Source organism: Tachypleus tridentatus, chromosome 8, assembly GCF_004210375.1.
Source record: "Tachypleus tridentatus isolate NWPU-2018 chromosome 8, ASM421037v1, whole genome shotgun sequence".
In the NCBI taxonomy this organism is placed as follows: domain Eukaryota; kingdom Metazoa; phylum Arthropoda; class Merostomata; order Xiphosura; family Limulidae; genus Tachypleus; species Tachypleus tridentatus.
In genome coordinates this window covers 62,975,274-62,986,650 of record NC_134832.1, presented here as the reverse complement: position 1 = coordinate 62,986,650, position 11,377 = coordinate 62,975,274, and the positions used below count along the sequence as shown (strand labels likewise).

General features: G+C 31.0%; 1 protein-coding gene across 4 annotated transcripts in view; it reads left to right on the top strand.

Moving 5' to 3' along the window:
- Positions 1-2,488: 2,488 nt before the first annotated feature.
- Positions 2,489-11,377, top strand: part of Polr3G (RNA polymerase III subunit G) — a 30,112-nt gene continuing 21,223 nt past the window's right edge. The window contains exons 1-2 of one of the 4 annotated variants that reach the window (XM_076449127.1): positions 2,489-2,754; positions 4,248-4,423. In XM_076449127.1, coding sequence (XP_076305242.1) covers positions 4,307-4,423 — 117 coding nt within the window. In that variant the 5' untranslated portion in view covers positions 2,489-2,754; positions 4,248-4,306. Of the gene's footprint in view, positions 2,755-3,250; positions 3,724-4,247; positions 4,424-11,377 lie in introns of those variants that run through there. The other 3 variants (XM_076449125.1, XM_076449124.1, XM_076449126.1) reach the window with 3 other exon arrangements.

Here is an 11,377-nt window from a genome sequence, read left to right as displayed (position 1 = left end):
AAATGGTAATATCCGTTGACTCATAATCAATATGTCTATAGATACAATCCAAGAACCGATTTAGTTTCCCACTGGTAACAAACATCGCCTGAAAAGCAATAAAATCTGATTGACCAATACGCCATCTCTTTTTCTTCCGTAACAATATTTACTTGACTATCATCAAGGTTGCAATTATAGTTTAAATTAAAGTAGCCCATAAACATTACTTTGCACTTTGCATGATTAAATGCCAACTGCCAATTATTTGCACAATTTGCCAAATGATTCAAATTGTTTTGCAAACCAATCACGCTCAACTGTATCCATAGCTTTGATGTCATCAACGAATGTAACCAGCTTGTTGGTCTTTCTTCTGAATGCTGTTAATGTATATCAAATAGAGTAATGACTTCAGCAAAGATGCTGGGTTAACAGACTTGCAAAGCCAATCCAGTTTGACTCAACTTCATTTATTAGAACCCAAACTTCAACTCCTCCAGCTATTTCTAAATCCATTAATCTGATTTATGCATCACATCCACAGAAATTGTTTTCTTTCACAGCCTTTTTTATATCGCACTTTGTCGAAAGCCCTTAGAAAATTCAGGTAAATCAAATCCACACAACTTTTATCACAAACTAAGATTAATTGGCCTGTAATTACCAGGACAATGCTTGTTATTTCTCTTATAAATAGATGTAACAACAGTCAGTTTCTAATCTACTATCATCTATCTATTATTCAAAGATCACAAAGAAACTTTAGTAATGCAACCTAAATTTCTTTTAAATCACTCAAAAAATATATTATGTACCAAGAATCCCTATAGTTTTTTAAATTTAATTTTTTTAAATCCCTCAATTTTCTTTAATAATTTCATAACTAATGTTAAGTTCATTCACATCTATCATATTTACATTAATAATTTATCAGGATCTGTAATACTTTTCATATCTCCTCTAATGGAAACAGAAGAAAAAAAGGTTTAGCACCTCAACTATTCCATATTATTCCGTAATAACTCAGCTATCAGTATTCCTCAAAGATCCAATTTCCATTAAAAATAACAAACCATTACTGATAAGTTGAACATGTTCAACAATGCATTGTCACTGGTCCTTTTCTATTTTCTGTTATTATTTCTTAACTAGTTCTCTCGATCTTCTGTAATTTTCAATCTTTAACTTCAGTAGTTAGTTTACACTTTTTAAATTTCTAATGCTTATCTTTAATTTTTCAACAGAAAAAACCTCGTCTGTTACTTACAGCCACTTTTTTCTTCATGAAACACATTTGTTTTGAATATTTAATAATTTGTTTTCAAACATCTCCTAAGTTTTTAAAATTACCTCTATTTAACTAAGTTTCGCAATCGATCATAATCAATTCCTGTCTAATCCTTTTAATATTAGCCTTCCAAAAATATGTATACAAAATACCTTATTCACATAAGTAATACTATCTCAAACCTAACTGAACAATGGATACTTAAGTGCGTCGATATGCTTCACACTTCCACTCTGTCTGTCATAAACCAAATTGTAAGAGTATAATAAATCTAAATTAGTTTTCTCCCTTGTGGGTTTTCTAATAATTTGATGAATAAAACTGTCTTAAAAACAGTTTTCAAAGAAACATTTACTCTGACTGTTTAATACTAAAGTATCCCAATCAATACGCTTAAAATCCACGGTAACTCAGTAAAAACAGCGCCAGCTGTTACATTATTGGTATTATTAGACAGTTTATCATTAATTTCTTCACTCTGATCTGTAGGTCTGTAGCAGATTCTGCTTAAAAGTCTTTGAAATTTCTATACACTAACAAAGACCAGGTTTGGTTCCAGTTCTCGTATTATCTATCCTCTTTAATATTCTCCATTTCAACAGGCTGAAATTAGTGTCTCACAAATAAAGCCAAATCCCCTAGGTTTCAAATACTATTTCTCTATCAAACAAGCTATAGCTTTGTACTTCTAATAAATCTCTATAATCAAAGCTGAAATTTACATAATGTCATATTTTATACTAGTCAAATATTAAAATAGCATTTTACAAAATGATCAACGTGAAACCACTTTATGATTAAAGAGATTTGGTTTTTCTTAGTAAGTAAAACCTCAGTAGCTTAGTGGTAAGCCTGAAGGGATATAAATCACTGAAATTCAATATTCGAAACCTTTGATGGGCACAACATAAATAGATCCTTGTGTAGCTTTGCTTACCAATATATACAGTGAGTAAATTATCAAAGTTACGTAAATACTTCTGTTCTTAAAATGAATTTCTGTGTTAATTTCAGAACTATATGTTCTTTAATTAAAATCCTAAATAACTTAATTAATTATTTTCTCTTTTTAGACGTCATACTTTTTCTTCTTAAAGCGACAGTATTTTACACAATATGTGGATATATTAATCTTAAAATGGAACTTTTAGTTTGATATAGCTTTTTACAATCTTTGTACCAGTTAACCAGTATCACCCTTTCTAGTCGTTACACAACAGTGGAGATACCATTTTTTTTGTCTTCTGCAGTAAAACTTTATGTATCTATTACGAATATTAACCTTTAAGTGATTTTGAAAGTGGATTGAGAGTATTTAATTTTAGAATCTCTAACTAATAAATTACTATACAGTTTTTCTCTTTTTTTTCTTTTCTTGAAATAATGAATGTTGTGGATATTTATATACATAAAGATGAAATGTGTGTTTGTTTACAACGCAACTTCTCCGAACCTATCAGGCCAGTCTCAACCAAAATTTGCAGGTAAAACACTATACAATATAGGGACTGCCCAAATGAGTCAAAATCAAACCTAACCTTATTTCTGTTTTGTAAAGCCTGTTAATTAATCACTCCCTGTCTATTGAGTCAATTTCGAACAATGTTGACAGGGTGACGCTTTAGAAAATGTCGAATATTCTAAAAGGATTTAAACACGGACACCCGCAGAAAGTGAAATTGTGAATTGAATAAAATACTCATATACATAAGCTAAATGAATAATCACTTCTTAGGTGAAAAGCAAACTGCTTCTTGTTTATGAAGAAGCTTTGTTGTAATTCTACAATTTTAGATAAAGTTTATGGTCAAAATATTACTTTAAAATATATGATTGCTAATAAACTTTGTCGTGATATATTTTCAATATCTGTAGTTTTTTCATTATATAGTTGAAGCGAATTTTAATGAAACTTTATTAACAACCTATCCACAGTGTGGGTGAAATTAACAGTAATTGGATACATTATCAATTAAGTGAAGTAATAAAGATAAGTTTTATATTATTGATTTTGTTTTTCATGACGTTAAAATTTAGAGATATTGAATCGAACTGGTAAATGGCCTTGGTTGTCACCACAGTAGCGGTGGAAGTAATAGCATGGGTGATGCGAAGAATTGGTAGAGTTATGTTTTTGTTAGATATTTATGAGTAAAAGTTTGTTGAATTAAATAGCGGAAAAACATTAGCAATAGGTGTGAGGAAACGCTTATTGAAAAAGATATTCAGTTTTAGTAAGGAGAATATTTGTCTGTTTTTTTTTTCAAACTTATAAAGTAAAAATAAAAATAACAAGCATTTACAATCTGTGTTAAATTTTAAACATATATCGATGAAAACTAAAATTGGCTGCCAGTTCTTAAATTTGAAATTTTGAATGGTACAGAGTAGAAGAGTGTGGAAGCAACTGCTTATCCATACGAAAGTGAAATAAATAGAGTAAAGAATCCGAAGTAAAGTATTGAAAATTTGATATTGAGCTTTTAGAGTCTTACTCTTAGTACAATATAACACAATATCACTAACAGTAAAATAATAAGTAAAAGAGCTTTGATTGGAAAGTATTGCCTATTCAGGTTATTGGTAAGGAAATATCGTGAAAAAAAACATAAGAGCTATGTTGGTAAGAGGATGAAAAATAATGGTTTAAAGAGAAATTAGGGAAACTAATAATATTATAATATTCATAAATTCTTATTTTTATTATGAAGTAATGTTACTGTATTAAAGGTTTTAAGCTTAGATCATAACAATCTTGGAGAGAATTTCTGTTAAAAATATTCCTCATAAAAAGATGGTTCATTAGATTCTTTATTAAAGTTGGATAATAATTTTTCTTATTTCTGTGGTAAAATGTATTTTCCTTCATTATTACTTAATAGAAAAGTAACATTATTATTTGTTAGTATTTTAGTGTAAGATGTTAGAAGTGTAATTATGATATTTCTGTGAAAATAAAAGTAACTTTGTTCTTCAGAGTAAAGATCCCTGTAGCAAAAACTGCTGAGTAACCTTAATAAACAACAACAACAAAGAATGGCAGGTCGTGGACGAGGCCGAGGTCGAGGAATGAACATTAATGTTGAAGCCTTAGGGTTTGGAAGAGGAGAAGCACTTCCTGCACCAACTTTGGAACCTCCACCTTTATTTCCTGTAAGAGAAATGAATTCATGCATAATTTTCTAAAACCTGATGCTACTTGCAGAACTATTTCCTTGAGTTATAAGTGTTAAATTATCTTCATGATAGCAATCAACTATATTATTTATTGTAGGATTTTTATTCGTATACTTTCATAAGTTATTCATCATTTACCTTTAATTTAAAAAAAATGGTGCTACAGTTACATTTAAGATTTCATGTTATAATAAATAGGATTAACTGAGGGTTTAGAATTGAAGGTTAAAATGTATGAACTAGAGAAATGTATGGATATATAAGATGTTTCGCTAAAGGATGTCTCGGCAAAACTTGTAACTAGACTTAAATATATCAAATAAAAATTGTTTTGAACTGATTGTTTTTGAGCTGATTTTTGTATACCTATAATATGCTAGTATGAGAAAAAGAGTAGGTTAAAATATAGCAGTCTTTTAAAATTAGGTAAGGTATATTGTAAAACTGTCAGAAAACCATGACATTATGTGATAAACATAGTACAATAGTAAGTAAAATGTAGTGTAAGGGAAAGAAAAAACTTAAAATGTCTTACCTATAATTCTTCAATTTTTTTCTGTGAACAACTGTAAAGATTAAGATTTTATAGAAAAACTGTTAACAAGTAACTATAATATTAATGATACAAACACCTCACTTTACCCAATTTGAGATGCCAGTTAGGACTGAATTTAGTGAATTGCTGTAAAGGGTGATCTCAACAAACAAAAATGTTCATTTTTAAGTTGAATATCACTTTGAACACAATCGACAAATTTTATGGCTCAGGTTTAACTTGGAAAGCTGCCTATAATTGTATGATTTCACCAAAAAAATTTAATCTATATAAAACAAATGTAAGTTTTTCTTTTACCTTGGTGTTGATGTTTGCCTTGTACTCCTACTGGTGTGTTAGGTGCAGCTTGGAGTGAAAGAATCTTTTCAGGATGGACAATAGCATTTGCCATGGTGTTGTCTTCATTAATGCATGTAAAGTAGCCATGGACTTGATTTCTTAATTTTGGGGACTGTATAGCCATTTATAAAGAAGAACATGCAAAAGATTATTCAGTTCATTAAGTTAACCTCTCATCTACTAAAACAAGTAACTAAAATATCAATGTCAAGTTAAATGTAACTCTTTGTATATGAATATATCAAAGAAGTTTAAAGAATATTGACAAGTAGCAAACACGCACACACACGTTACATTTTTGAGTTTTTAACTAATCCAAAAATAGCTTTTTCAATGAATAAGACTGTTACCACTTTTAAATCCAAATAATGTTTAATACCAAATCCATTTGAATTACCTTGCACTACTATCACCAAAGTAAATAGGCCAGATCATTAAGAATTTTCTTGTATCTTAAATCACTTAAACTAGATGTCATTCTCCCAGGATATCATTATACCTTTCCCAGTAACTTGTCCTCTTGAACCTACATATAAATCTCTCTTTCACAAAGCTTTATCATAAGCTCAATTTTTGTTCACTCTTTTAACTAAAACTAAAAAGGTTAGTCAAGGTCTTGGTGCTTTTTAGAAAATGTTACATATTAATCCTTGCCTTTTTTTTAACTTAAGTATAAATTCTCTCACAAAAACTGAATCATTTCTTGATTTCCAATCCTAGAAACATAGCTTGTTTTCCTTACAATGGACCATTCACCAAGGCTGTCAGTTTAACAAGAGAAGTATTCACAATGGAATCAGTTATTCTCAACATCTTAATTTTATCATCAAATTTAGAAGTATACCTATTATTCTCTAAGAGGTTGAGATAACGAACACAAGCAGCTAAAAATGGGCTCTATTATTTATATTTTCATAATTACAAAAATATCAATTGATTTATAACAATAAGTCAATTTTTCTACTCATTTGTCAGATTTTCCACCAAATCCATAAATATCTAACTTACCATTTAATATCTAGTGAGGTTTTAAAGTTTTTGAAATTTAGAATATATAACATAAAAAAAAGTGCCATCATACAATATAGAAGTGCTAAACTAAAAAGCCTTTAATTTCACAGTACAAAAGTCCTTTTCCAGAATCACTGGAAATCTACAATAAGGATTGCATAAATGTGTTCTGACTAAAGAAGTTAAACTTAATCCTATAGGTTCTTGGATTTTCCATTTTTCTTTTTGTAGTAATTCAGTTATGAGAAATACCCACAGTGTCAAGAGATTTCTAACAAACCAGATAAACCCAAACTTATTCTCTATTTTGCCTATGGTTTTGGAATACCTTTTCAGGGTTAGGAACTTTATTCTCTAAAACTCTTTCAAACTTTTATAGTGCACAGAAGTTAGAAAATATTTTCCCCATCTTTAAAGAAATTGGTGAGTTTGGGAATTTCTCTTCCCTCGTCACTTAAATTATTCCAATTTTATCAATTCATCCATGTTCTGTTTCAAATGTCTTAAATAACCAGTGCCATCTATGATTCTCTTTGAAGTTGATGTAAATAAACATAAAACCACTACAGATCACTTTTTTGTGTTTAGCCAATGTACTTTCATAATCTCTGTTAGCTTTAATAGTAACTTTTCAATTTTAATAAATCTTGGTATCTTCTATTCTAATACTGAATTTCCTGATTTTGTAATTTGGTGTATTCTTGTAGTTTAATTCCCTAATCAATCTGCCCTTTTATCATTTGGGCTCATCTGCATTAGAAAACAATACATTGTGGCCTCAGACGTAACTGCGTATTTTTTCAGCCTATAATTTTTAAAATATTCCTATTTTTGATTTCCATTACAAGACAGTCACTAATCAACTCTAATAGGGTCAGACAAAATATTTCTAATTTACATTCATATCTGAAATGCTATTCACTTTTATGTAGAATAAATAGCTAATGTTTTGTACCACTGCTGAAAAGTTAGTTTGTGTTTGCCAAGCCTTTGAGTGGAAATTCCAACCCTACATGTAATAAGGTGTAGTGCTAGTCTCATGTCGTCATCATTAGACTACACACCTCTATCAATATTTAGGAGAGTAACAAATCCTTTATGTGCATCACTCTCCTTGAGTATTTTTTTACACTACAAGCTTATTCTTTTACTTGGCATTGCAGTACTAGTTGTGTTTGTTTTTTCCAATACAAATTACAGATGTTAAGATTTTAGGTAACATTCAATATTGTGTCTTTTTACAGTTATTTTCTGGGTAATGAGAAAGAATGTGTGTGTGTGTGTGTGCATAGGCTATCTGCTGTGCCCATGGAGGGGAATCATATCCCTGATTTTAGCATTGCAAATCCATATACTTATTGCTGTCACAGTGGAGGACTAGAAAGAAAGACACAAGTGTTTAAAATTAATTTAAGTGAACTTAAGATATGCTTTTTTTTAACATTCTTTTATTCTGTTAACTGAATTGTGAGATGTTGGAACATCTGTGACCTGTCTGTATTGTGATTTTGTTTGCAGGAGTATACTCCATTGTCATCAGCTCAGTGTTTGGGTTTTGATAATTATTCTCAATTTTGTCAACATGAAAAGTGATCAAGGTCCAAATATCATGGATATAACAAAACTGCTATAAAACAATAATAAATAATATTATTACTTTCCATGAATTCAGTGTTGTAGGTCTTAATGAATACGAGTTCTCACATCGATATGTTTCTAAAACCTCTCAAAGACCATACTTCTCAATAGAAATTGTCTTATTTTCATCAAATGATGACGATAGCTACTCTGATGAACAATATTGTCATTACTGTACATCATGTGGCAGGTTCTGTTCTGTTTCTCAGGTGATTTGTTTTTTAATGTACCTGAACTCATAAAATTACTTTTCCATCTTCCTTCTTCAACTAAGTATTGAGTTATTGCAGATTCTCTCAGTCAGTGATTCTTGTAGACTACTTTGCCATGTTTTCCTCAAACTTAAGATGACTCCTCTCTTGTAGTGCTTCTATCCCTTGAATCACCTCTACCAGCTTGGGGATTTTCTTCTCATACTTTGACTTTTTTTTACCTAGAAATTCACTCTTATTCATTCTCTTACTTTATTGTCCTTTCTACTCTTTCCTTGTGAAACTCTTGTATCATTACCCTGACAGCTTTACTAGAGAAGATCGTACTGGCCTGTTTGTGATACTGTTTCATTATTCAGCTATTGGCAAATTTATTTGCTGGCTTTGTTTCTAATATTTCCTTCATCAGTGTGCTTTGCTTTATGGAATAAGAGTTCCTCCATTTTTTTATCTTAGAGAAGTCTGTGTGACACCACTCATGGAGGTATGTTTTTGAGGAAATCCTCATCCTGTGACCCATTCCTGATGTTCACCTTCACAAGAGGACAGCCATTGTGGGCTCAGTGATCAGTTATTTATTGAATCACCCCCTCATGGTGATAGAGTTTCTAATTTCCAAGGATCTCATACCTTCTTCATCCTTTGCATAAAAGTCTGACTCTTTTTTTTATTTCATGTCCTTCTTAGTGGGCTCAGTTAAATGTTCCTTGTGATCCACTCTCTTCCCTTGTTTCACTACCTCTATCTCTTTATCTCTCATTTTGGGATGACTTAAACATTTCCATTCAGTGTTAAGCATTTATTTTTCTCTGAAGTGCTCAGACTTAAACCAATTCTTGGATGCCTTTTTAGCCAGGTGGAATGCAATTTTGGATACCTTTACCACTTTCATCACTTGTCAAGCTGTTTCTCCACATCAGTGTCCCTGAGATGTGGGCAGTCCAGTGAATAAATAGGTACTCACTCTTGAGACCTCTGCTTTAATGTTCTTGAGCTCCACATTTGGGCTCATTACAACAATTACCATTAGTTGGCTTTTCATATTCTGGGAAATTTGAAAATTGTGGCAGATGCTGTGTTAATTGCTTGCATTTCAACTTGTGTAATAAAAATATTGGCTAGAACTAATGATACTGGATTGCCCATGCTTAGGCCATTTGTGTGCATATAGTTGTGGCTGTTGAACATGAAATTTGTCTTTATCATGGTGAATTCTATGAGGGTTGCTGGGAATGTCCATTGATGAGTTAGGGTCTCGGATATAGGGTTCTAAGGCTGTCTTGCAGGCTTCAGCAGCTGGGACTTCTGTAAAGGTGGATATGACATTGAAACTGGCCATTAAGGCTTTATGAATAAGTAGATTAAGGTTAGACTTGAAATTAAAAGTCTTTGATGAATGAGCTGGCTGATGTTACATATTTGGAGAATGCTCTTGCTATGTATTTACCAAGATTGTAATTAAACGATTCATATGTAGACATTATTGGTTGTAGTGGACAATCTAGTTTATGAGGTTTGAGGATGCCGTATATTTGTGGTGGGCGTGAGTTGGTCTTGCATAGGTAGGAATAAAGTGTTTGTGAAATTGTGTTGGCTTTTTTGCATTTGTAGTAGTAATTTGTTTACTTGCATTTTTTGTGTCTTTGTTGTATTTGTGTGTATTGGTTTAAATTTGTTTGTATCTGATAGGACATTCTTCATTTTTAGATGAATTCATTCATGTTCATTATGACTGTAGTGTTTATCTACACTATCCTTTATCTGCTTTTAGAATTTTTATGTTTTTGTCTTGTTTTAGGTTTTTAATGGAATTAATGTCTTTTTTTGTAAGGTTGTTTTTTAGTTTTCTGTTTTGTGAAATTATGTTTATGGTTTTGTGAGAAAATTCTTTGAAAAAATCATTTAAGATGTTGTTTTAGGTGTTTCTGGAAAATATAAATTTTTTATTTTTCTGGAAGTTTGGCTGTTGGATGTCAATAAAATTGTCGAAATTGTCTTCTTTCTGTTCTTGTTTTTGTTTTCTATGGAAAGTATTACAAGTCTCCTGGCGAGGTCTTCTAAACATGTTTTAATTTCTAAGGTTGAAATGTACCTTGGTGGTATTGTGAAGTTGAGTCCTTTGTTAAGTAGATGTATGTGTTCAATTGTCAGTCGGATCTGTTAATTATGAGGTTAGTCAATGGTTTGTCTTGTTGGTGTCTTTTCTGTTATTTGTATTTTAGTTTTTCTAGTTTTTGTTGTGGCAGATCTTTTTGTCCCTGTCATTCCTAGTGTTGATTTGGTTTATGTTTTGTTGTATAAGTCAGAAAATCTCTGGTTTAATGCAGCCTGCCAGTTGATGGTCTAGATTCATTTTTCGTTTCTGTAGGTCATGTAGTTCTTTGTATTTTGTGTTCAACATGGCTTTAAGTAGTTCTGTAAATTTTGGATAATGTTTGTGCACTGATTAAATACAACACCAACATTATTTATAAAATACAATGTGATAGCTGCTACGACTTCTATATTGGAGAAACAAATAGAAAAATAGAAACTGGATTAAAAGAACACAAAAAGTAACTTTCACATGTTTTTGAATACTGCAGATCAAATAAACACAACATAACTATAGAAATCATCCAAATACTAAAGAAACAAATGCAAAATTAAAGAAGCCTTACTTATACGACAACTCAAGCCCAAAATAAACCAGTACAAAGGAACACCTTTATACCTATATTGAAAATATAATTAAACATCTGAGCACACCCTCTACATTCCTACACTTAATTACACAACTGCCTTCAAACATGTCAGTAACCTCTTTCTTCCTTTGTGAACCTGAAGATGATCGAAGAAGATCAAAATGTTGTTTGCTTTTCTACATAGAACTTTCTCTATCCATACCATCTGTTTTAACATATATATTTTTCTTTACAAGTAGGTTTTCTTGTCATCATGGATTAAATTCCCTTTAGATTTATTCATATTTTGGGAATATTCCTATCAATGCATTTGTGACTTGCCTCTACACCAAGCTTCCACCATTTTTGGTCACCAGTCTCATATTCCATAAGCCTGGTTGAATTTCTTTTTGAGTCTGGATCCATCCATCATCTTTCTGTTTATACCTATATTGAAAATATAATTAAACATCTGAGCACACCCTCTACATTCCTACACTTAATTACACAA